The sequence below is a fragment of the Neomonachus schauinslandi genome, chromosome 4, assembly GCF_002201575.2.
Source record: "Neomonachus schauinslandi chromosome 4, ASM220157v2, whole genome shotgun sequence".
In the NCBI taxonomy this organism is placed as follows: Eukaryota; Metazoa; Chordata; class Mammalia; order Carnivora; family Phocidae; genus Neomonachus; species Neomonachus schauinslandi.
The window spans coordinates 179210109-179237073 of NC_058406.1; the positions used below are offsets into that span (position 1 = coordinate 179210109).

The 26965-nt window shown below is 52.9% G+C and overlaps 1 protein-coding gene across 1 annotated transcript; it reads left to right on the forward strand.

Moving 5' to 3' along the window:
* The first annotated feature begins 6366 nt into the window (after positions 1 to 6366).
* CCN4 (cellular communication network factor 4) lies at positions 6367 to 23129 on the forward strand. The gene is made up of 5 exons (XM_021688717.1): positions 6367 to 6402; positions 10704 to 10983; positions 17471 to 17731; positions 20948 to 21141; positions 22817 to 23129. The coding sequence occupies exons 1-5, from the start codon at positions 6367 to 6369 to the stop codon at positions 23114 to 23116; spliced, it is 1071 nt and encodes a 356-aa protein (XP_021544392.1). The 3' UTR covers positions 23117 to 23129.
* The last annotated feature ends 3836 nt before the right edge of the window (positions 23130 to 26965 follow it).

Genomic DNA, 26965 nt, shown 5'->3' on the forward strand with positions numbered 1-26965 from the left:
GTCTCCTAAGAAGGCGGAGTGCTCCCTGAGGCTTTGTACTGGGAACTTAGGAGATGCTTCATATGCTTGACGAATGAATGAATGAACGAACGAACGAACGAACGAACGAACGGTCACACAAGGGCTCGTTATTTGGAAAGAAGTCTGGCTCCTGAGCCTTCAGCCCTGTCCTATAAAGTCGAGTCCCCCATCCCAGCCAGAAGCTCACAAGACTGCATGTTTATAAAACCAATTAGCAGAAAAATCCCCAAAACTCTTCCATACCCTGTGACCTGCAGCCTGGCCCATACTGAGTCAGCTGCGGGGCCTTCAGTTCCTGCCCTGGGAGCCAGGGCTAGGCATGGAAGTATCTGGTGACTTTAGGGGCGGAGAGCTAAGACCCTTCGGCGACAAGGCCCACCTGAAGCCAGCCCCCACCAGGAACAGGGGTACAGATCCCTAGGGCTGTTCTCCTACGAAAGCTCAGGAAATAGGGGTCCACCCACTTATACTGTGACTACCCTGTCCCTTGTATCAGATGTGAGAACAAAGTGGTAGAGAAGGCAGGTGGGCTGTGGGGGTCCCACAGCTCTGGGCCCAGGCCAGAGGGGGTCACATTCTTCCACTGCCCCCAGGGCCTTCTTTTCAGTTAAGGGGTGAACAGAAACTGCTTCCAGGCAGGGCAGCCCTTTCCTGAAGCCCCCAGAACACAGTTGAGGGTCTGCTCAGACCATTTCTGTCTCGAGGCTGCCCCCTTGTGGAGTGTCAAGGTGCTGCCTCCCAAATGCAAGCAAGCCAGGCTCCAGGACCATCCCCTCCAGTCACTGAGCACCTGCCCCTGGAGAGCCAAGCACGGTGCTGGGCACTGAGGAGGCAAGAAAGACAGCCCTTCCCCGATAACCCCCCATGGGAGGTTCCCATCTCCTCTCCTGGGGTCCTTGGCAGCTTGGGCTCAGCCCCATCACAATCCTCACCACACCGTGGGGTAGTCTTGATGCTGTGCCCTTTCCTCTCCCGCAAGGGCACCTGTCCCCGATGAACCACGCAAACACTCAGAAGAGGGTGGGGTCCATCTCTGTCATCAAGCAGAACATTCCAGTCCCCTGGGTGCCCCACCCGCCCCGGCCGGCTTCCGACTCTCCGACTCTCCGCTTCCTTGCCTGCTGCCATGCGTTCTTGGGAAACTGATAATGCAAGTCAAACTGTAGATTCACTCATCCCCGGGTCCATCTTCAGAGGCTGGAAAACACCATAAAATCCATAGTTACTGCTCATCGTTAAACAGCATCTCCAAACTACATCTGCAGCATTTCCTACAGGGGCTTTAATTTTTTTCCCCCAATTTTCATTTGCTTCCGTTTTTCCAGGAAGTTCCATTGCAGGGATCAACTCATTTCTTTTACCCTTCTCACGATCGCCCTCCTTGTCCAGAGGGGCGAGTGTCTGACGCTGTCTTAATCCATCCAAGCAGCTGTGACAAAACACCACAGACCGGGGGGCTTATGAACAACAGAGATGTATTTCTCACAGTTCCGGAAGCTGGAAGACCGAGATCAAGGAGCCCACGTGGTCATGTTCTGATGAGGTCGTAGCTGGTGTCTTGTCACTGTGTCCTCACGCAGAGGAAGGGGCGAGGGGTCTCTCTGGGGTCTCCTTCAGAAGGGTAATAACCCCACTCACAAGGCTCCACCTCATGACTTGTAGGGCGTCTGCACGTAATGCACGGAAGTGTGATCATACAGAAGTTCTGTGTTCCACGACGAAGACAGTGGTCATACAAAGAGGAAGGCAGCCTGGAGCCCCCACACCTTTCCCTCCCCTGCCGTGCACTTGAAGACAGGGTTCCCATTCCCATGAGAATCACCAGAGGTGCAGGCCAGAATACAGATTCTCCGCCCGGCCTAGAGGAACCAAAGCCGAATATTCCATGTGGGGGTCAGGAGTCTGTATTCTAACAGGGTCCGTAGGCCACAGCTGTTCTCCACCTCCACTGCTCTCAGAACCACCTGGAAACGTCCCAGTGCCCACGCCCCTGCCCAAAGCATTTAAGTCAGGATATCTGGGGACAGTGGCCACACATCAGTGTTTGTTAAAGCCTCCAGGTGGTTCTGACGTGCAGCGAAGTTTGGGAACCACGGTGGGGAGTAATTCTACCTGTAATGGCCACCCTGGTTGTCCTGAGAGGTGGCTGGGTCGGGGCGCCCCTGGTGAGGCTGAGCAGGTGGAACTGGCCAGAAACAGTCTGTGACCAAGTGAGCACTGGGCACCCACCTGGGGAAGCAAAGCAAAGATTGGTTTTTTTCCCCTCTTGGCTTCTGCTGTTAGAAAACCTGATGTAAGCCCCATATGGTAGTGAGTTTGCAAAGATCAGTTTCCCCATCTGCAGAATGGGCACAGCCACCCTGGCTCGGATAGCTCAGCGTGGGTAAAAGGACAGCAGCTGAGCTGTCTGGGGAAGGAGGCAGGGCATGGGACCGGCTCCTGTCTGTGCTGGGGAATGCAGGGAGAGGCTCCAAAACCAAAAAAAAAAAAAAAAAAGAGTGGGAACCTGGTAAGAGCCCCAGGGTGTCCCAAGGGCCCAGCCAAGCAAGTATCCTGGGGTTCCAGGAAGAGCTTCGGCCCCAGAAGGAAAGTCCCATTCTGGAGATCCTGGGCAGACACAATGGCCTCCTAGTCTATTGCTCTGGGCTACACAGAACTTCCTCCAAACCTTCCTCTTGGGCCAGTTGCCCGAATTACTCTCTGTTCTCTGTACTCTGTGGGTTTTGCCCGAGGACCTATTGCTTGGAATGGGCTGAAAAATAGAATAAGGTGTTCTTTTAAAAACAGCATCCCAAAAGTCCTATGCTCATTGTCCATACAGACAAGGGCCCAACATGGCGGAGCGGCCCAAGCTCGCTGGTTCCGGCACTCTGCCCAGCCGTTCAAGCTCAGCACAAGTCTCCACTACCACTGCATCCCGAGCCCCCCACGGCAAGGACGGTGCTACGGGGCAGAGGGCATGTCCCCTGTCACGGGAAGGGCGAGGGGGCCATGCCCTGAGATTTGGCTGACTTCCCAAGGAAGCCAGTGAAGAGAAGCCCTGGGGAACGTCTTACCTCCATTCTCCGGCTGAGGCACTTCCCCCGTTCATGTTATGGATGGAAAAAGAGAGCCCATGTCTTCATGACAACAGTCCATGCCTCATGGCAAAGGGCAGGTGGCCATGCCATGCTAATCCGGACATTCAAAGTGGCTGATAGCCTGTGTGTGTATGTGTGAAAGAGAAAACATGCGTGTGAGACAGACGGACGGACACAGCCTTGTCTGGCATCTCAGGGAGCTAGTGCTCCCGAGAGGAGCCTCAGGGAGACACCCACGGGTGAGCTGGCTCCGCCCCTTGGGGACACGGGAGGTTGCACTTGGATGGACACAGGTGCAGGGGACTCACTGGACTGGAGGCTCCAGGACTAACTGGGCCCCCTAGGAAGACACCATCCCCTCCCCCACACCTCAGCTGCTGCCTGGGGTTTCACAGACAGGCCATCTTACTAGAAGCTGATGTCATCAAGTGTCCCCTGCCTGGGGAGGGGCCCCGGCAAAAGCTGTCATCAGCACCGTGCACCGCAGGGGGGTGGCTTTGAGTGGGGCAGGGGGGCGACAGGTGATTCAAAGGGAAACCAGAGGCTTCGAGCGCAGAGCGTGGAGTCAGACCCTGCAGGCTCAGTCCTTCTGCCAGTCGCTGCCTGGGCGTCTGGGCAGCTGCCTAGACTCCCTGAGTCTCAGCTTCCCCACTGGTTAAGCGGGGGTGGGGTAGTTACTCCCCCAAGGGTTGGTAGGGGCATTCATTAACTGAATGCACTGTATCTGGCACATTTCGTGGCTTTCCTTACCAGATTCGCCTGCCCGGGGCCAGTATCAGCTGTAGGAGCTCCTGGCGTGGAAATCTAAATTCTCGGAATTAGGAGCCTGGAAAGGGGGCACAGTGAGAGGGAGCTCTGTGAGGACAGTGAATCTTCTGGGCCCGCTGCTCCAACCCCATCCCGCACAGGGCCTGCCCCGCTGCTGGTGCTCAGTAAATATTCCTCAGAGAGGAAACCATGGGCTTCACATTCTTCTTCCAACAGGCAGGTTGGTCAGAGAGGAGTTCTAAGATGCCTCCCAGCTGGAATACTCAAGGACCCTTCCGAACAAGGCTGGCCGAAAGCCCCTCCCGACTCCCCGCCCAGCAGCAGGTCCTCCCCAGCCCGCTCAACCCCAGGACGTAGCTCGGGCTGGGGTTTCTGGAGGGAGCAGGACTTTGAAACAGGGCACTGGGCCACTTGGCCTCAGCTGTGGCAGTGACATGAACGCCTGAGGTCTCCACTTGTCGGGAAATGCGATCCTGAGGGGACAGACACTTCACACAAGGATCCCCACAGCCTCTCCCGGAGCTCCCAGGCTCTGGATACTTGCCTTGGTCAGCTGTGAGGGGAGCGTGTTCCCAACGACCACAGGAGTGCAGTCTCTTCTGGGAGGGTGACCACAGATGGCAGAAGAGTTAGGGGCTCAAGATCTTCGGGCAAGGCAGCCTTTGTTCCATCCCAGCTGCCCGCCCCCCAACCGTGACTAGCTGTGTGGCCTCGTGCCGTCACTCAACCTCTCTGAGCCTGCTGCCTCTGCTCCGGGAAAATTAGTAGGCCTGCCTTGTGATTTGTTGGGGAAACTGTAGGAGACAGGGCATCAAAAGCTCTCCCTATACAGTTGCTTAAGCGTCCGACTCTTTTTCTTTTTAAGATTTTATTTATTTATTTGACAGAGAGAGAGAGACAGAGAGCAAGCACAAGCAGGGAGAGCTGCAGAGGGAGAGGGAGAAGCAGGTTCCCCAAGCAGGGAGCCCGACGCAGGGCTCGATCCCGGGACCCTGGGACCATGACCTGAGCCGAAGGCAGACGCTTAACCGACTGAGCCTCCCAGGCGCTCCAAGTGTCCGATTCTTGATTTCGGCCCAGGTCATGACCTCAGCGTCATGAGATCGGGCTCTGTGCTTAGCATGGAGCCTGCTTGAGATTCTTTCTCTCTCTCCCTCTGCCCCTCCCCCCACTTGCTCGCTCTCTCTCAAAAATAAACAATTTTTTTAAAAGTTCTTCATATATAACGAACACCCATAGATATTAGCTATGAGGTAAGGGCCTGTCTGTGTGTGCACACACAGGGAAATGGATGGCACATGGTTTCTGCCCTCGAGAGGACAGTGTCATGGGGAAATGTACATTGACTCCTTCATTCTATTGACAGATGCTTATTGACACCTACTATATGACAGGCTTTGTGAAGCCTGACACTCCTCTACAGCCCCCAGCCCAGATGATTGTCTAGCTGCTTCTTGATTACCTCCACTGATGGTGCGCTCACAACCTCACAACTGATTCCTTCCATTAGAAAATTCTCCTTCGTGTACAGTAGTGGGAAGAGCATGAACCCAGCAGATTTGAGTTTAAGTCCAAATTCTGTCACTTACTACATGTTGACCATGAACAAGTCACTTTGCTGATCTGTAAAATGGAGCTCATGATACCAACCACTGTGGGGAAGACAAAAGATCAGCCACAGAAACTGAAATCTAGCTCAAGATTGGCCCCTAGCGGTCACCGCAGCTATGGTCTGCAATGGAATGGACTGGCTAGATAAGTTAGAAACCCTAGCCATGATCTCATTTGGTGCTTGTTCCCAGAACCTTGGTGGGTGGGGGTATCTAGTAGTAGGAATGGCATTTCACAGCAGAGAAAACCAAGGCTCAGAAAGTGAACTCCCAGAGTCACATGGACAGTACGTTGTAAAGACTAGACTTGACACAGTGTGATGTTTCTAAAACACAAATCTGTCCTGATCATTCTGCTAAAGTCCTTCAATGAATGAAGGCAGCAGACTCCAGCCAAAAGCCTGAGACTTTAGCCAGGCATTCGGGTCCCTCCTTGATCTAGTTGCTCATGACCTCATTGTGATCTGTTCCAGCCTCCATCTCCTCGTACCTCGTGTCTGCACCCTGCACCAGCTCACCGCAATTCTCCCCATGCCCCAGACACAAGCCCGTGAGCACTGCTCTTGGCCTTTGTATTTGCTTTGGTGCCCTTCCTCGCTGCTCTATTCCTGCTCGTCTTCACACACCTGTTATTCTTCCTACACCAGCTCCCGGAGAAGCCCTCTCCAGTCCCAGCAGACATGGCCAGCCTTCCTGTGTGCTCCCACAGGCAGGTCGGCTTTGTTCCCCTGTGGTATCCCCCACTGTCGGCCCAGCACCTAGTGTAACACTTGGCACCCAGGGAGAGCCAACTAGAGGTGTGTTGAGTGACCCAATGACTGGAGGGGGGTGTGCAGGAATGTGTGGTGCCATCATTATGGCTTTGATCACACTGAATTACAATTACCATGTTCGTGTCTGTTGGCCGCATGGGCGGTAAGCTGGTGAGCACAGGGGTTGTGTCTCATGCACCCTTGCTTCCTTCAAGCCCTGCACAAAGCCGGGCACATGGTAGCTGTTCACTAAGCATCTGCCCATAGAATGCATGAAAGAGTCGATACATTTCCCCAACTAAACTGTCCACTCTTGAGGGCAGAAAGCACATGGCACCCCTCTGCTTCCCTGCGTGCACACACACACAGAGAATTCATCATCAGGAAGAATCCACGGTCACATCCCTTGTGGTGTCAATGCTGGGCAAGGCAGCAAGGATTCAAGGGGCTCACATCAGACTCAGGAGTTCTCAGGCCCCCCACACACTCCCTCTACCTTCTCCCCGGGACTGAGGCCTAGGAGGTTTCCCACCAGCAGATGGCGCCAATAGCAAGGTCTGAGCTAAGCTGACCTCCCTCCCAGAGCCCATCCCTCGCTGCCCCAGCTCCCCTAACTGGTTTCCCTTAAGGAACTCTGTGTTCTGGGGCTCCCAGCAGGTACTGAAAAGGAGCCTTCCTTCTGGGGGGCTTTAACCTGGAGACCCCAGAATAGATGGTGACCATGTGGAGAGGGGTACCTGCCAGATGAGAGCCCATCCCAGCCCGGCTCAGAGGGCCCAACCCCGCAAGTCCCATGCTGAGCCCTCTGGGGGTTCGGGAGGACCCCCGACAAAGAAATGCAAGCGAGAAGTCATGCTTTTGAGGGCCTGCCATGTGCCAGGCCCTACCAGTGCTTCCGCATACATGGGCTCTCCCCTTCCCCATAGCTCCCGGAGGGGGGCATTATTGTGGCCGTATCACAGATGGCGATGTCGAGGCCCAGAAAGGTTAGGAAGCTTGTCCAAGGCCACACAGAAGGAACACACTGCTGGCCGTCTCAGGTTCCATGTTCTTTTGTTGACACTCAAATTTAATCTGAGCGAAGAGGAGAGGTTCCAGGACTGGAGGTCCTGAGTATCAAGTGACACCAAAGCCCCTTGTAGTCAACAGTCCCCCGTGTGGCCATCCCACTAGGCAACAGTGACACACGCCTGCCGTGGGCTCTGGGCCATGTTTCAGGCACACAGACAGCAGTGAGGCCTTTACAGTTCACGATCTGGTGGGGAGGGAGCCCCCTAACACGGCCGGGGGAAGGCATGGAAGGCTTCCTGGAGGAAAGGGCTTTTTTAAATTTCCTCTGCCAAGAGTATATATATCCTGAGGGCCTGGGGACTGATTAGAGACAGTTCATGGGTGCTTATGAAGCACTGAGCCTTCTAGTGTCACAGAATGATGAGGAAAATTCTCTCCACAGAGTCAGAAAGAGGGGTGTGTGTGTGTGTGTGCACACATCTGGCTGGTTTATTGATGAGGGGGTTTGGGGTTTTGTTGTGTCGCATTGTATTTCTGAGGAAAAGCAAGCAGGGGCAGGGAAACTGATCCCCCAGGTGAACAGGGACCAGCACTGCCCCCCTCCTAGAGTTCCTGGATCCCGGCCAGCAAGGCCTTGCCAAGCCACATCACCCATGGACAATGGAAGTGGCTGCAGGCATGATTCTCCTGGCCATCCTGGGTCTCTGTCTCTAGCCTAGCAGAGAAGCCCGCAGTGAGGATAGGATAAGGCGGGACGGAGGGGAGAGGTTCAATGGCATCTGGAGAAATGGGTGGCAGACAGCCCCCAGGCCTCCCTGCGGTACCTTGCTGTGGGCCAGGCCCCGTGTGGAGGGCCCCACCCTGCCCTCCTCCCCGAGGGCTTGCTTAGTCTCCCGAACACACACCAGCCTGGCCACCAGGTGTGCAGAGCGTCGGCAGGACAGGCCAGGTGCTCAGGCCGGCGGGCCAGGAGCGCTCTCTCTGAGGGAGGCCCTTAAGGGGGGGCCTGAGTGGCAGTGCCCAAGTGAAGGGAGGCGGGAAGGATATTTTGGTCCCAGGGAACTCAGGGCAGAGGTCCTGCGGTAGGAAAGGAGTGGGCACGACTGAGCCCTGAAACCAAGCCCAGAGGTCATAGAAGCCTCAAATCAAGGTTTGCCCATTTGATTTTCAAGAGTTCAATCAATATTTACAGTGAAAAGGATTACGTGTGAAACCCCTAACCAAGAGCCCAATGAATCCAGCCGCTCAATCTGGATCATCTCTCCCGGCCGCTGATCTCTCCCAGCTGCTGGTCCTCCCGGCCAAGTGTGCAAGGGTGGACTTCACAGCCCTGGGGCAGAGCAATTCCTGCCCTGACTTTCACGGAGCTCCCTGGGCCCCCCTGGGACACCCAGCACTCTGTGTACAGCTTTGAGCTGTAAGAAATCACCTCTAATGTCTGCCTCTCCCATAAGCTGTGAGTTCTTCAAAATCCAAGAATTTTTAAATTCATCTTCAAATGCCTAGAACTTGAGAGAGGCTATGAGCTAGCTCAGCAACATTTGTTATGCAATTACAAGAACCCAGAGGGCAAAGGTGAAGGGTGTAGAAATGAGACTTTTTTTTCTTTTTTTTTTTTTTTTTTAGATTTTTATTTATTTGACAGTGAGAGATACAGCGAGAGAGGAACACAAGCAGGGGGAGGGGAGAGGGAGAAGCAGGCTTCCCGCTGAGCAGGGAGCCCGACGCGGGGCTCGATCCCAGGACCCGGGGATCATGACCTGAACCGAAGGCAGACGCTTAACGACTGAGCCACCCAGGCGCCCCAGGAATGAGACTTATAAGAGTGGTTTGTGCCTAGATCCTGACACATATTGTGTCATCCTGGACATGTTCCTCTGCCTCTCTGGGTCTCAGTTTCCTCCCCGGGAAAAGGGAAGAAGAATCTGAATATGTCAGCATGTGTCGTTCCAAGATTGAAATGCAGATCTCTAACCTCCACCGAGCAGGGTTTCTCGGGTTCGAGGTGGAGGGGGTGAAGCCCTGGTCCCCACCTCTGCTGACCTTGGAATTCTGGAATCATGGTTCAGAAGCCCGGGACGGGATGCTCCCCGGCAGGGACCACACTGGACTGGGGATGGGAGAATGGCCGGGAGCCGTGTGCACACTCTCTGTCCTCAGACAATTCCCTTTCTCCTGCGGTCTCTGCTTCCTCCAGTGTAAAGAGCAAGGGTCCAGGACAGGGGCTCAGGGCGGCAGCCAGAGGGGGTGCGAAGGTGACTGGCTCCCAGAGATACAGGCGGCTTGAAACTCTTAAACTCAAAGACGCCCCAGAGCAGCCTCCCATTCTATCTCCCTGTTCTTCAGGGCAGGGATGGCTCTTTGGGCCTATCTCTCCTCTTCCCAGCTTCCCAGTGTTGCGTCCATCGTATTTTCAGGGTGACGATGAACCTGGGGGCTTGGGGATGGGAATGCGGCCGTGGGAGGTGCGTGGGCAGGGGGACTCCTGTCTGTAGGCCTGGCACTAGCAACAGGGGCCTAACTCCCTTCTACAGGACAGGGAGAGCCAGCCACAGTGGGCTCTGAAGGGGTCACCTGCCGCACCCCACCGCAGCCTTTCCTGGGGCTCAGAGGGCAACTAATTATAATAATAATAGGTCATCTGGCTAAAACCTGCTGTCAAGTATGAGTCATCTGGCTCTGCAAGTTCCCAAGGACCCATAGTGGAGTGAAGAGGGTGGCTCTTTGCGCAGAGGAGGAAAGGCAATGGGATCCGGGCTGCGCCTCAAAACATGACTCATTAGAAGGCATTCGCTACTCAGAGCCTCGGGTCCCACATCTGTGAAATGAGACTGACTCAGTGCCCTCCCAGGTTGTGGGATGCTTGAGGATGGAAAGAAACACACCCAGGGGGCGCCTGGGTGGCTCAGTTGGTTAAGCGACTGCCTTCGGCTCAGGTCATGATCCTGGAGTCCCTGGATCGAGTCCCGCATCGGGCTCCCTGCTCGGCAGGGAGTCTGCTTCTCCCTCTGACCCTCCCCCGTCTCATGTACTCGCTCTCTCTCATTCTCTCTCTCTCAAATAAATAAATAAAACCTTTAAAAAAAAAAAAAGAAAGAAACACACCCAGGCTGTGGGATGCTTGAGGATGGAAGGAAACACACCCAGGTTGTGGAATGCTCGAGGATGGAAGGAAACACATATGAGGCTTAGTGTGGCCAGAGTTCTGACATAGAATCAGGGCCCCACCACCTCCAGTAAGGGGACTGGGGAAATTGGCTTAACTTCTCCGACCTCCTGGCTCTTTGCTCCTATTTGTTTTACTGAAGAGAAAGGAGATGTCTGGCTATTAAAAACATGGTAGAAAAAACCATAATTTTATGTAAACCTTTTAACACCAGGAAGATGAGAAGGTGATTGCCGACCCTTTAGGCTTTGACACCCCTGCCTGGCAGCCCTTTATCTCTGCTTTCCCCCTACAGGCCTTCTCTCCAGCCCCCACGGCCATGGCCTTCACCCCAGTGCCACTGGAGGATACATCTTCACGCCCCCAATTCTGCAAGTGGCCATGTGAGTGCCCGCCGTCCCCACCCCGCTGCCCGCTGGGGGTCAGCCTCATCACAGACGGCTGTGAATGCTGTAAAATGTGTGCTCAGCAGCTCGGGGACAACTGCACAGAGGCAGCCATCTGTGACCCCCACCGGGGCCTCTACTGCGATTACAGTGGGGACCGCCCGAGGTACGCAATAGGAGTGTGTGCACGTAAGTGAGACCCTCCCTACCTTCTGGCCAGCCCCCAGCACCCCCAGCTCTAGCCCTCACCCGTAGCCCTTCCCCTGGCCAGTCTCTGCCCCCTTCCTACTCTAGTCTATGATTAAAGGTCAGAAGCTGGGCCCTTCCTGAAGAGGGAGGGATGCCTGCATTCCTCTTGCCTCCAGAGCCTGGCTTCCTGCTCTCTTCTCGGTCCTGGAGGCACATCCATGGCTGACTGGGGAATAGGGACCCACCAAGGAAGACCTAAGCATGGTTTCATTCTCTGAGTTGTAGACCCTTTGCGGGATGCCTATGCCTTCCAGGGGCACCGAAACTCATCAGAGCCCCAGATATTTTAGTAACATTCTAAATTTAAATAATATGGTTTTTTTTTTTTAAATCCAGTAACCTTGAAAGAATAAAATCCATCAGGCTACAATCATCCCTTCCTACACACCCATGTTCCTTCAGTTACCACTGTCACTTTTAACTTTTTAGCCCTTTCTTCTGGTAGTTATCACTATATAATATATGTCTTCTCTTATAACTTGATTGGCTTAAAATATCAATCTTGGATAACCTATCAATGTTCCTATATGACAGCTGATGACTTAACTCCTCAATACCACCAGACACATCACCTATCTTGGTTTTATTTTCATAATTTTTGGTTATGCAATAATCAGTATTTACAATATTATGACTACATAAATAATGTTGCTGAAGCATGAGATACTGTATTTGTTTGAATTTTCTTTCTCATGAAGCTTTTTGTTTTTCCTGGGGTTCTAATTGCTTTTGCTTTTTCTTTACTTTGCTCTTTATAATATCCTCATGCTGGGGGGACAACTGTTGGTGTTTGCTTGCTCTTCAAGTGCTCTATCATGTCCTTTTTTGTTCCCAGAGAATTCCTTTCAGGACTTTCTGATCTCATGCTTCTATCTGGAATGGCAGGCATTTAGCTTGAATCGTCCAAGCTTTTATCCAAAATACATGACCCAGCATGATGAAGAGAGGTTACTAGGCATCATGGCACAGTAGCCTAACCTCTGAAAAAGTACACAAAGCCTCATAAACCCAAGAACACCTTTCTTCCCTTAGTGCTGAATCAAGACTTCTCCATAACTATGACGCCATATGCACCCAATTACATGTTCACACATAGCATCGTCTCTCATCCTCAGCTAACCTATTATATCTCCTGAGGTGGGTGGTTGATGAGGGTTATGACCATAATTTCAAGTCAGACAATCCTACCTGTGCCTCACAGTTAATTATAAGCACTTTCTGCTCTTTTATCATTGATTCATGCTTCAACTTTCATTCAAAGTCATCTGTCTTTAGCTTTCCAAGTACCACCCTTGATTCTCCCGTCCTTTACTTTTCCCCTTTTATTCAGACTAATTATTAGCCCCACAGAACAGTGTGCTCAAAGAGAACTTGCAGCAACACCTGCATAGAATCATCTGATGTGTTGGTGAAAAATGTTATCCTTGAGCCCCACCCCAGACTTACTGAGTAAAATTCTCTAGAAGTGAAGGTGGGCATATAAACATTTAACAGCGTTCCCAGGTGATTCTCATTTACACCCAAGTTTGAGACTGACTGCTTATATATATAGAAAGTCATATAGTCTCTCCTCATACCCGGTGAGAAATCTGGCTGAGCCTTCCTACACTAGAATCCCTTTGTTACAGGAGACTGTCTCATCATTTCTTTCCCTCTTAGAGCTGTTTTTCAAGGTCATTAAAAAGGTAGGTCAGTTCACAGTGATCATACTAATCTCTACAGCTGTACTGACATCTTATTACATGCCTGGCACCATGTCTTTATAGACATTCTCTCATGGACCCAGAGATTGTGCAGGCCCTGAAACTGCCTCTCCTGCCTGCCCTTCCCCACCAGAGGCCTGGAAAACCACCTTCCCAATCCATCTATACCTCGTATCTCCTTGTATCTTGGGTCCTGCTTTCACTCCCTAGAGCCTCTTAGCTTCCCCTCACCATGAGCCCCTGTGTATTTCCTTTCCTTTTATCTGGAAGGAAAACTGGTCCACAGATTTTAATATGTATTACACTTGCCAATGGTTCCCTGGTCATATAGGTTTGCAGACACTGGAATAAACAAAGTTAAACAAGTATACAGAATTTCTGAGAAGTTTTAAATGTTCACATCCACTGTAAAATTCCCAAATGGGAGATATAAGAGGCCTTTGTTTTTGAAACTTATTTGCACAGGGAATTGCTTTGTCCAGGTAGACTTTTACCACTCCTCCACCCCACCACACATGTGCACACTCACAGATACACACATCGCATGTACACACATACACACAAACATGCAACTCGCTAGTGTTCTACGAAACATCTTCCTAGAAATGTTGCCATGGTGTCTGAGTTCACAAAACCCTAAGGCAAGAAAGACAAGCGGCCAGGGTCTGATGGCCATAGAGAGGAAGGCACCTTGGGGCCAGAAGGGGAAAGAGAAAGAAGAGTCCCACAGACAATCTTGTGACACATGGTCAATTCAACCATTGGATGGTCCCCAAGACAGGTTAAACCTGTGTTTGGAGATGTGCACGTAACTAGGCCGAGACAAGACAGGTCCTAAGAATGAGCAGTCCCAACACTGACACGTAACTCAGAGAAAGGTGGAATTATGGCAAATGAGTGAATGCAAGCTTTGGCTACCAGAGGTCACTGCTCCTGGGCACCAGTCACTGTGGCCGGGCAGAAAAGTGAGCTTGGTCTTGTCCATTCTGCTCAGATTCCAAGAGAATCCAAAAGTCCAGATTTGTGTATGATTTGTAAATGTTGGCAATATGTTCCAAATTTTTTTTTTTTTTCAAAACGTTCTGTAGGCCAAACTAAATATTTCTATGGGCAAAGAGTGACCTCTGAATTATACTCTTTGGCTATTTTGGTTGTACAAACATTACTCTGTGTTTAATACAGTTGGGCCAGGCCTGAGAGCAGGGTGATTTGCTGGAAGGATCATGCAATTTACAGGCAGACAGATCTGGGTTTTGAATACTGGCTCTGCCATTTGCTGGCTACGTGACCTTGGGCACATCACTTAAGTATCTTGATCAAACCAACCTCATGCAGCTGTTGAGAATAAACAAGGGACCGCATTAAAGCCTCAGATGTGACCGGCTGTTCTATGTCATTGTTTTACTTGCTTTGTTTTAACTTTCCCTTGCAGAAATTATCTCGGTTTTGTACACAGTCATCCTCAGAGGAGGAGGCAGCTCTCCTTCCAGGCTAGACTCCCCGGTGTAAAGAGCGAAGGAGTAGACAGCTCATGCATGGTCTTTGGCGACAGACAATCTAAAGTTCAAATTCCAGCTCCATAACTAATATGGTGATGTTGGGCAAGCTACTTAACCTTTTAAGTGTCAATTTTGTCATCAAGGAAATGCGACAAATAATACCTACTTCTTTGGGTGGTTGGGATTTCAAGAACCTGACACGTGGGAGGAGCCCAATACAGATGAGGGCTCACCCCACCTCCCTTCCATCCATATATCCGTCCGTCCATCCATCCATCCCTCCCTCCATCCATCCCTCCATCCACTGACTCATTCACACAGTTATGAATAGGTGGGTGATAATGCAACAGTTGGGTTACAACAAGGCATGACCCACTGTCCTTGCTCCCATGCAGCTGACAGTCCATTAGGGGGTGGGTGAGGGAAGTGAAGGCCTGGATGGTGGAGCCAAGGACTTATAGGTCCTTCAGTAGGAGGAAGGCTCACCACACCATGCCTGTACTTGCAAGCCTGAGATTAGATAGGAGATGGTGAGCTTCACCAGGAGCCGGTCCTTCCATTAGTTTAAAAGTGAATGAGGAGGGGGCATTAGAGTCTGCTGCAGGCCCAGGCACCATACATATCATGCACCCTACTCTCCCTCTAGCCTATGGTGGGCAGGCTGCTCAGGGCCACTAGCACCTCCACTGTCCCCACCTGCCCCAAATTCCCAAGGAGACTGGGAGCAGCTTTTGGAAGCAGTGGTTCCCACTCTTGGCTGCAAACTGGATTCACCTGGGGAGCTTTAAAAAATATCACAGGCGGGGCGCCTGGGTGGCTCAGTCGGTTAAGCGTCTGCCTTCGGCTTAGGTCACGATTCCAGGGTCCTGGGATCGAGTTCCGCATCGGGCTTCCCGCTCAGAGGGGAACCTGCTTTTCCCTCTCTCTCTGCCTGCCGCGCCCCCTGCTTGGGTGCTCTCTCTCTCTGATAAATAAATAAATAAAATCTTGAAAAAATACATCGAAGTTCAAAAAAGTAACAAAAATACTGAGTCTCAGGTCCACGCCCATACTCTGGGGCACGGTGTGGGCATCGGAATTTTTGAAAGGCCCCCGGGTGGTGCCAGTGTGCTAAGGGTTCCCAGGCACCCAGTACTGCCTTGTCCCTCCAACGTTCCTCCACACACGGCCAGAGAGCAGGCTTCAGCACACTCCCTTCGCCCCCTCCACTAGCGTGCACACACACTCACGCGCACGCACGCGTGCTCACACCTTCCCAGAGCAAGGGCACAGTCGGGGGTGACTCAGAACAAAAGGATGAGTGATTCACCCAGGGCTTCCTCTGCTTTGTTTTGTTTTCCTTTAGTTTTTTTTTTTTTTTTCCAATTTCCCCTCCTTTACTGGTGTCTGGTGGAAGGAAATGGGCTGTGGAGTCAGATCCCCAGGGACTGAAGTGCAGCTCTATCCTTCACCAGCTGGGTGACCTTGAGCTAATGAATCACTGGACCTCCCTGTCTGCCAAACGGGGAAAATAAAACTCTCCTCGTGAACTTACTGGGAGAACTGAATGAGATAACATATCAGATGGTGCCTGGCACAAGATCAGATGGCCAGTGAGCGGGAGTGCCTTCCTTTCTGCGCCTCCACCCTGCACGATCACCTCCCAGGAAAAAGAGCAGTCATGCCAACATTCCCACAGGCTGAGACTCAGCATCTAGCTGTGTCGCCTTCGGCACGGGACTTAACTTCACTGAGACTCAGTTTTGCTGTATGTGAAAATGGGGCGGTGTTTCCTTTTAGGAGGAAATCAGCAATGCATGGAAGCCTGGCACACGGCAGGTCAGGCGACCAAGAAGAGAGACAGCGCTTAGGAACGCTTCACTCTTGTTAGATACTGGGACTGTTAGTATCAGTGACCACCTGCCAGCGAACTGGGGCGATCCACTGGAGCCACTGGCAGACTGCGGATTCCAAACTAGCCGTCCTTGGGTGGGCACCCTTGCTGCCTGGGAGCTGTCTGCATGCACTTCCAGGCACTGTCCTCAAGCAGCCAGGGGGTGGTGCTGGGGGGCCCAGCGGCTCTACACCCCTCCTGCCCCCTAGGTCTCTTTAACCAGATCTCATATCTAATGAAGAACGCCTAAGGCCACTCACCCCAAAACCAGCTCCTCCGAGGACATAGCATGCATCCCTCCCCTGCCAGGGCTCAGGTCACAGAACTAGGAGTCACTCCTGACCCCGCTCCTCTGCTCCTCCCGTCTCATCCGGCGGCTGTTCCTTCCAAACACACCCAGAAGCTGAGCCCTCCTCAGGGCTCCGGGTCCCTCCAGCGTGCAAGCACGGCCACCTCTCGCCTGGATGATAGGGGTGGCCTCCTGACTGTCCTTACTGCCTGTTCTGTTCAGCACCTCCTGTGCTCTTGGGAAGCACGATTCCTAGAGGGGGGTCGACAGTTGCTTACGGAGCACATACTGTGTGTCTAGGTGCTAACAGCTCCGAGCCCCCAAGGAAACCCTCTCTCACCTCATCTCTGGCCCCCACCCCCTAACCCCCCAGGCCTGCTCCCTCCCTGCCTGGGAGACCTCCCCCCAACACCAGTGCCAGCGAACTTCCTCTGGTCCTTCCACCTTTGCTGAAGCAGCATCACCTGGGTGAGGTGCCCCCCCAGCCGCCCCTCCTCTTGCTGTTCTCCCTGGCATTGGTACCCTTCAACACTCTGTATGATCTGTTCGTCTTTCCTGTGTTACCCCCACTGCACTGGAAGCTCCATGTGGGCATGGTTTTGTCCACTTTGTTCCCCGAATGTCCAGTGCCTAGAACCTTCCATAAATACATGCACTGAATGAGTGGAATCTTTGTTCCAAAGTGTTTGGATTGGTTTTACACCCGGCCCCTCAGAACCATGGCCCTAGAGGTCTCCTCAGTCCTCGGCTCTGTGCCATGTGCCGGCGGCGGACCGACAGGTGGCAGACGGTCCTGCCCCGACCAGGCTCTACCTTCTCAGCGCTGCCAGCCTGACACGGGGTCACTTGATGGCTGGTGGCTGAGCTGCACCCCACACTCCCTCACTGCCTCTGCTCAAGTCTCGCCACACTCCCGGGGGCTGGCTGGGCCCTGCGTGGTCCTGCCGGCCGCCGGCCGTCACGGCGGGCGCTCCCCCGGGGTCGGGGCCGGGTCGAGGCGGGCGGTGGCCCCGCCGGGGCGCGAGCCCAGCGGGCCTGACCTGGGCGGCGCGTGTGTTTGCAGAGGTGGTCGGCGTGGGCTGCGTCCTGGACGGGGTGCGCTACACCAACGGCCAGTCCTTCCAGCCCAACTGCAAGTACAACTGCACGTGCGTGGACGGCGCGGTGGGCTGCACACCCCTGTGCCTGCGCGCGCGTCCCCCGCGCCTCTGGTGCCATCGCCCCCGGCGGGTCAGCGTCCCCGGCCGCTGCTGCCAGCAGTGGGTGTGCGACCCCGACGCCAGGAGGCCACGCAAGACAGCGCAGCGCCACACCGGCGCCCTAGGTGGGTGCGGGGGCAGGCGGGGGGAGGGGGCGGGGGGGGGGGGGGGGGCCCTGCCCCCCCCCCCTCTGATTGGCACGCATGCGCAACGAGTCCCAGTCCCCAGACGACCACCCACTAGCTGTGCGACCTTGGCAAAGCCACCTGTCCTCTGGGACCCTATTTCTCCATCTGTCCCAACTGTTCTATGAGGTCCTCCCAACATAAAATGAGCAAGAGCTTTATAAAGAGCAAAGCCAGACACATGGGATTCATTGTTATCCTACTTAAGATATTAAAGTGGGAAGTGGAGGTGCAGGAAGGGTGGGTTCGCAGGCACACGAGGAGGAGAAGCAGGGAGACAAGGCGTAAGGGCGGGAGAGAGAGTGGGTGGCTTCTCCTCACTATGGAGGATTTGTGCACAGGTGAGACTGCAGCCAGGTACACCAGGCCAGAGGAAGCCCTGGAAAGGGAGGACAGGGACAGGCCCATTGGTTTTACCACTGCTTACTGGAGTAGCTCAGTGCCAGCCACTTAGGAGGTACCAAATAGATGGTTGTCTTATGGATGGGCGGATGGATGGATGGGCGGATGGAGGGAGGGAGGGAGGGATGGATGGATGGATGGATGGGCAGACGAATAGATGGATGGATGGGCGGATGGAGGGAGGGAGGGAAGGAGGGAGGGGGGGATGGATGGATGGATGGATGGATGGATGGATGGATGGGCAGACCAATGGTTGGATGGATGGATGGATGGATGGGCCAATGAGGATCTGAGCGAGGGCAGTGGAAGTGAGGTGGCAAGGAAGGGACAGATGTGAGAGGCACTGCGTGAGGAGTAAGACTGAGGCCATGGCATCAATCCACTGCATGGAGTGAAGGAGAGAGAAGGGTAGACAGCGACTCTCCGGGCTCATAATGACCTGGGAGAGAAAACGAGAGGAGCACACTGGGGGTGAAGAACTGCACTGTTTGAAACAGCTTGAGTTTGAGGCTGGGGGCCCTGCCCTGGTATCGCCCAGCAGAGTTCTAAGGGTACTGGTAATTTTTTTTTTTTTATTATAAGTGCGTGAGATTGCTCAGGGAGGCTGCGCCGAGCAGCGTTTCTCAGCCTTGGTACAGACAACATCTTGAACCAGAGAAGACTTTGTGGGGAGGGCTGCCCTGTGCATTGTGGGATGTTTAGCAGCACCCCTGGCCTCTACCTACTAGATGCCAGGAGCACCTGCCCCCCCCAAGTGGCAACAACCCCAAATACCTCCAGATGTTGCCATTTGTACCCTGTGGGACCCAATCGTCTGGGGGAGAACCACAATTGTAGCCCTGAAGACACCACCATTTAAGGTGAGGGAGAGAAAAGAGCTGAGAAAGACGAATCCAAGAGGCAGGACAGAACCAGGAGAAAGAGGTTTTGCAGAAGTGAAGAAGGTGTTTCAGAGAACACACTGGAAAGCTTGGGCGATGGAGACCCGCCCCCAGGCTGTGTGCCCTCAGTGGCTCTGCCTGGGCCAAGGAGGAGGGCGGTCCTGCCCCTCCCCGCCTCTCCGGAGGGGCTTGGGGTGGCTCCCAGGGGCAGAGCCAGCCCCATGAAGAAGCCGCCCAGTGTCCATAGAGGAGGGAGCAGAGGAAGCTCAGTCCCTACCAGGCCCGCCACAGCCTCCAACGGGCAGAGCCACACGAGGGTCACAGGGGTGGGGCAGTGGCTGTCTGCCCATTGTATGTGGCCCGGTGACCCGTTCTGACCCAGTACAAGCAGGGCCCCTGCCTGCTCATGGGCAACCCAGAAACCAAAGCCCTTTTATCCTCCTAGGCAAATCCCTCCCTCCGCCTCCCTCCTCCATGCTCACACCCCTGGCTCATCCCAGCCCCATTCTCCTCTGCCCTCAGATGCTTCCCCTGGCTTTCTTCCGTCTCTCAAAGCTTCCCTCTCTCACACATTCATTCCTGCCTTGTCCAGCCCTGTTCCCTGCACACCTGTGAACTTGGAGGGGCTGGGCATCCAGCACTGCTCCTCCCTTCCCCTTCTCCTTCCTCCCTCCTTCTGATCCCATTAGGTGTCTCTTCTTTCCTACTTTTCCTTTTCCTCCTCTCTGCCCCTCCCCCAATCTGCTTTTCCTTTCCTCCCAGCTCCTGTTCTCCCCTCCAAATCACACTCTCTCCCTCCCCTTCCCTCTCCCCTCCTCCCCCTCTTCCCCTGCCCTACCATCTGTCTCTCCTCCTCTCCCCCTCTGCCTGTCCCCTTCTCGGCTTCCTGTGAGTGCCCGCCGGCCTGTGTGCGTGTTTGTGTCAGGGCTGGACTGGCGTCCTCTTCAGATCCTTCTCTTGTGTATCTTGTGCCATCTTTCCGTGGGATCTCTCCTTTGTCTTCCTGGCTTTTTACCTGCCTCTGTCTTTAGCTCCATCCGTTTTTCCATTACTCAGAGAATACTTGAGCACTTGATGCTGGGATGCATACATTAACAGAACTATCCAAGACTTGGTGTTTAGTTGTCAGTCAAGAAACCATGAAAGCTCACATTTACTGAGCCAGGGCTGGCTTTCAGGCTTTCATATGCGTGAACCCATCTTTTCAGTCCACAGCCTTGGGAGGGAGATGAGATTATCAGCGCCCCCCTTGCAGGTGGGGAGACTGAGGCATGGAGGTGGGGGCTATCGGAAGTTGCCCAGCTACTAAGTGCTTGTGCTCAGAGTTGAACCCAGGCAATGTGGCTCTGAAGGGTGTGTGTCCCTACCCACTGTGCCCTCAGCATCACCCAGATGAGATATCAGGCTCTAGGGTATGGACACTCCCTCTGATTTTCTCCAAATAAACTTGACCTCTGTAGGGGCAGGTACAGTATCTTTCATTCTCCAAATCCCAGCACCTTGCCCATGCCCGATATATACTCAGTAAACAGGTCCTTTCATTGTCTCACCAGCCATGAAAGGCAGATGTTTTATTCCAGTAAGGACACTGAGGCCCAGAGGGAATTATCTGGAACCACACAGCTTATAGGTGGTTGAGCAGGATTTGCACTCTGGTCCACCTCTCTGTAAAGATGGTCTTTCCTCCAGAGAAGTGTAAGAGCTCAAAAGAGGTCCTCCTCTCCCTGGGGACCCATGCTGGTTAGAAGCTGACTTGCCCTTTCGGGGGTGGGGGAGACAGCCCGCACCCCTCCCCTGGGAGCTTCAGGGTCCCTGACCCTGTGTGTGCTGACGGCGGCAGGAAGCTCACGGGGAGTCTGGTCCCTGTCCTCAGCGGCCACAGGTGAGACGGAGCCATGGCACGGGAACTGCCTGGCCTACACGAGCCCCTGGAGTCCCTGCTCCACCACCTGCGGCCTGGGGGTCTCTACTCGCATCTCCAACGCCAACAGCCACTGCTGGCCCGAGCAAGAGAGCCGCCTCTGCAACCTGCGGCCCTGTGACGTGGACATGCGTCCACACATCAAGGTCAGTCCACCTTCCGGGGGGGGTTGGGGGGGTGGGGAGGGGGGAGGCGCATAGGACTTCCAGACAGACAGGCCCCGCTTCAAGCCTGGCCCCTGGACTTCCTCGTGGGGGCCCTTTGTGAAATGGGAACAAGTGCTCTCTGGTGGTGATGTGGAGGTGACCCTCGCTGGCCGCCACTCCCCCTCTGCTCCTGTCCCAGCACGCATGACAGCTGCGCTGGGCAGTCGGGGAGCTCGAAACAGGGCTCAGGACAGCGGGGGTCACGTGCTCGTCTACTACTGGCTGCACAGGACGGTGGCCGCTCTCTGCATCTCGGAGCCCCAGGCCCCTCATCGGTAAAACGCAGGGTTGGTCTCAGACATCTCCTCCAGCTTGGAGAGTCTAAGATCAGTAAAACAAAGGATCCGGGACAGAGTAGGTCACGGCAGTGAGAAATGGGTCTGATTTGCCTCTCTAAAGGCCTCCTGGCTTCTATCTTAGGACTGGTCATCTGCCTTGCATGGAAAAGAAAAAAACAAAACAAAACAAAAACTCAGCACTGACTCCATTTTTGGAGTACTGATGGTTTCTTGGGGTTGCTGAGGAGAGGGGTGCCCGGGAGACAAGGCAGCTCAGCTTCCCACAAATCCTCCTCGCTTGCTGTCCCCTTCCCCTACTCCAGTGATCTCTGTGCCGGCCAGCCCGATCCTGCCACCTCGTCCTTCTTCTTCTCTTCTCTCTCTGATCAGTGACCTCAGCCATGCTGGCCTGTGTATTCTTGGTGCTCGGTGCACAGTAGGTACTCAGAAGATGTGGCTTTCCTGGGAGCATGGATGGAAAAGCGACCAGCAGCAGGAGAAACAGGGGCAGAGGTCTTAAGCTGGGTGAATGCCCAGGGCACTCGAGGTGGAGGGTGCTCTACCCCAGCGCCACCTCACGTCCTCGCTGTTGGCTCATGCTTCACACCCAAATTTGGTTTTGTACTTGTGAGCCTCCGATGGCTCCTTGAACTGTGTAAGCCTCAAGCCCCACGGAGCCTGGCTCTGCTCTACCCCAAGTTCTGGCATGATGCCGGAACATAGTAGAGCCATTCCTGCAATGAGCTTAGTGAGTACCTACTGTGTACCAGGCACAGACTTGGCCTGTAGTCACAGAAAGGGCCCTCCTCTTGCCTGGCCCACATCCCAGTGGAGAGACAGAGCAGATTCTACAGAACGCACTGCGGTTGGACAAGTTATGTGAGGAGGGTGTGTGTGAGAGGCGGGGCGGGGGTGCGTGGAGGAGGGGCAGGTTCGGGGAAAGCGCATGCCCCAGTCGTGGAGCCCCGGGATGGCTCTGCTGCTCACTAGCCGGGACGCTGGGTAGACTGGAGAGGCAACACGGGCTTTCTGTGTTGGTACAACTGTGACGGGGTCCTGGGCATTGGTGAGGCAGAAATGTAGGCAAGAGGACATTGCGGGTTGCGAGGAACCACCTCTGCAACACAGTGCCCCGTGAGGTCCGAAGTTAGTCCTGCGTAACATGGCTGCGTCTTGCTGTGCTTGGGGAGGTCCCTCCCAGCTTAAAGATGCCACAAACCTGAAGGAAAGGTGGAGTGGGCCCGCACGGTGAGTGCAAAGGGAGAATTGAGGGCTTGGAGGGAGGAAGGTGGCTGTTCATCCTCTGAGCATCCCAACTGAAACCTCCTTTCCTGCAGGAAGGGAAGAAGTGTTTGGCCGTGTACCAGCCAGAGGCGCCCATGAACTTCACCCTCGCCGGCTGCATCAGCACACGCTCCTACCGGCCGAAGTACTGTGGGGTCTGCACGGACAGCAGGTGCTGCATCCCCTATAAGTCCAAGACCATCGATGTCTCCTTCCAGTGTCCCGATGGGCCTGGCTTCTCCCGCCAGGTCCTATGGATTAATGCTTGCTTCTGCAACCTGAGTTGTAGGAATCCCAACGATATCTTTGCTGACTTAGAATCCTACCCTGACTTCTCAGAAATTGCCAATTAGGCAGGCACAAAACACGGGGCTCGGGGCCTGGCCCAATGTTTGTAAAGCCAACCCTCTGAGGACCACAGTTGAGCCTTCTTTGTCCACTTCCCATGGACTTCTAACTGTCCTGATCCAGATCCTTGGCCCCCTGTCCTATCTCCAGCCACCCAAATGACCCATTATGGTGCTGCTCGGGCCCAGAGTATGAGTCCCCTCCTTGGCAGCATGCTGCATACACTCCAGAGAAAGTGCCCATCTCCAATGATTCTGGACAAAACCCAAGCCTGTCCAAGTCACCGGAAGTCTTGCTGGATCTTGCCGGGGTCCCGAGGAGCAGAATCAGCTAGGCATTTAATATCACCCATTCCCGTTCTCGATGCTAAGCCACAGGACTCTTTGGGTCCATTCAGAAGGACAGATGGGATTTAGGACACTGGAACAGTCTATCATCTGGGCCCTGCCAAGGGGCATTCTAATAGATAGTTCTGACCATAGCACACGCCAGTAGCTCTGATTCTGGAGATTTGTGCGCCCTAAGGTCACCAAATATTTGCCAAGTGAGGTGAACTGTTGTTTGGTTTTGATTTTTAAAGGAAAATTGTGTTCATTAACCCAGGCTTTGTGGAGGCTAAGTCTCTCTTCAGCCCTGCCGTGTAAAGGGTACAAACTGGGCTCATTCCGGTCAGAAATGCAATTTGATAACTTTCATTCTTACTCATGGGAAAAGTCTCCAGTCAATACTGCAGGGTCAGGGCAGGGTCAGCCAATTTTCAGAAGAGGTGAGGGACTAGCATGAATCTGCTGCTGACCCACAGGACGCTGGGCACTTGGCCAACTCTGCCGCACATTTAGACCCTCTCCTTGCTTGAGGGCTCATGGGAGTTGGTGGAGCCCCTAGGATGGCCTCCATGGACCCTGGGAGTGGCATCCCGGGACATTCCTCTGCTCTTGCAGAGCCCTGGGAGGCCCAGCAGATGTCTGGGCCAGCCCCACTTGAAATAACTGACGCGGTTGCAGGCTGTATGTGGGTCAAACCAAGAAGTGGATCCACTCGGCATCAGCCTAGGGCAGCAGGGTCAGGTCACATACTGGGCACAGGACACCTCTCTTTCTGCCACAGGGACCCTTTCCAGAGACTTCGGGTCTGTTGACCCAAACAACCCAGTTCTGGTGTGAAGACAGAGGCTTACCAGTTGTTTAGAAACAGAAATATATTTAACCAGGATTAAAAGCCAAAAAGGGGTTGGAGCTTAAAAGGAACAGAAAGTTGTTATGAGTGGAAATGAGGCTATTATTTATCTTATTAGTAGAATATAAATATTTACTGTTATAATTCTTTTATTTAGTACCTTTTGTGTACCAGACCCAGTTCTCAGTGCTATATGTGTGTTAGCTCGTGGAGAAGCTTCACAATCATGCTGAAAAGTGCCCATTATTATTTATATTCTTACAAATGTGAAATGGAAGCTCAGAGAGGTATGGAGCCTTGACCAAAGTCGCCCGGCTGGTGAGTCGCGGAGCGGGGATTCTAATCCAAGTCCGGCTGACTTTCTAACCCATGTTGTTGCCCCTACGCTTAGAGCTTCCAGACGTGTCGAGTAGGAAAATATGTCCGCATCACCGACTTCACGCTCTCGTTTTTCAGTCTTTTTACTGTCTCTCTGGCTCCTTTCCCAAGAGAAGAGTATCTGACTTTCTGATAATTTAGGTGCCTGAGCATCCAAAAATATATGGGCTAGACAAAAACCCACGAATCCCCTACCGATAGCCCCCTCAAGTCAGAACTAGCTCTCATTGTGCATTTAAAAGACGATTTCGTTTACCCAATGCTGCAGATGAGGGATGTGTGGGCTATTCCCCAGGGAATTCTGTGTGGTGTACAGAGGGATTCTGTAGTAGGACAAAAGGACTGGGAAGGTGCCCTCCTGACCGTGACCTCCCACTTGCTTGGCCTAGTACAAGGCATACAGCGGAGCTCAACACGTATTTGATGAATAAAAGAACCTGTGTATGTTTTCCTACTTTTACTCAGAGGCTCTCTTCTTCCAAAGGTACGTGCCAATCTAATTTTCATCAGCCAAATCTTATTTTAAGTATCATAGGGAAAGAGACATTTAATATTTAAAGAAATGTATATTTTTATTAAAAAAAAAGAATTCTTGTGTGAAGAGCATTCACCCCACGAATAGGTTCTCCAAAAAGCCCTTGTGTGGATCTATGTTGGATTTTCTCGGAGTGAAATCTATAAATTAAGAGGACCGGATGACAGCTAACCACATTTGAAATTCAGCAGAAACCCAAGAGCTAGGTTCTTAATGAGTTTGCATCTCAATTTGGGAAAATGAGCGTGGCTTCCAAGATCCTAGGAAGCCAGGTTGGAGGAATCTGGGATTATCCTGGGACTGAGTGGGCCAGAGTGGCCGCAGTTGGAATTTGAGAAACAGACCTGTCCTACACAGGGGAGGTCTCAGCTCCATGTTTTGAAGTCACGGGAAAGGAAGTTTGGGACCAAAGTGAGGAAGATCTTTCTAGCAGCCACAATCACTCTGCCCTGGTGTGACGTACTTCAGTGAAAGTTAAGAATAATAATCACAATGCAAAAATGTCCCTTTATTGAAAGCTTATGTGGTGCCACTCACTTTGCTAGCTTTTAAATTATCCACTAATTGTCACTACAAGTGTGAGTAAGCCTCTTGTCCCCATTTTATACATGAAAAATTTGAGATTCAAAGAGGCTGAGAAATCAGCCAAAACAAGTTGGAGCCCAAATCCCTGTTTATTGCACTTGACCTTGCCCCCGGGGAGACCTCCAGGCCTCCGAGTGTCTCACTGGCAGGGCATCCAGTAGATGAGATAGACGGTCTCTCCAGTCCTTTGTAACTCCATGTTCCAGGACAAGGGAAAGATATGCTAAGGATTTGTTAACCTTTGGTGAAGAAACTCCCATTAGTGCTTAGAGTGAATTTCTCTGGCATGCTCAGGTGGGGAGAGAGAGGAGACCTGCATTCACCAAACCATCGCTTCTTGCTAAACCTTTATCCTCAGCATTTGGGGAGGACCCCTGAGTGCCAGGCCTGGGCGAGGTGCTTCCTGGCTATACCTTATTTAATCCCCATAGCAAACCTATGAGATATGGCATTATAATCATTTCCCTGTTTTAGAGCTAAGACACCGATGTGGGGCTCGATCCCAGGACCCCGGGATCATGACCTGAGCCGAAGGCAGACGCTTAATGACTGAGCCACCCAGGCGTCCCCAAGAAAGTAGATTTGAATGATATGATCCATCTGATATAATCTCATTAACATTGTACTGTGTTAGAGATAATGGAGAAGCAGTGTAGGCCCTGACTATCATATCGAATTAGGTCACTGCTTTTTTAAGGACTTATCTTGATCCAAAGTAAGTAACTGCAATAAGCCTGCACAGCTGGGACTCATGAACGGTCAGAATGGTCACCTGTGTATCTCTGCACATACACATATGTGTGCGTGTGTGTATATATATATATGTATGTCTATATCTATTTTCAGACTGTGACTTCATATTTAAGTATTCCTAGCGCCATCTTTGCAAGTGACTAAAAAATACAAAAGAAGGAATGTCTTGGAATTTCCCAATTGAGGAAAAATAGCACTTGGGCCATCTGTCATGTTTTACAACATTCCTCATTTTTCTCATGATTTGTGTAGCGTGGAACGTTTGTTCAATGTGAAGGATTTTCATTGCTCAAATTCCCCGTTTATGCTTTTCTCCTTAAAGCAATAAATCATCAGCAAAATCACTTCCTGGATCTGGTGGAGTTTCTTGTACATTCAGTTATGAGGCGCAACGACGGAGTGTTGAGTATGTTCAATGAATGTGCAG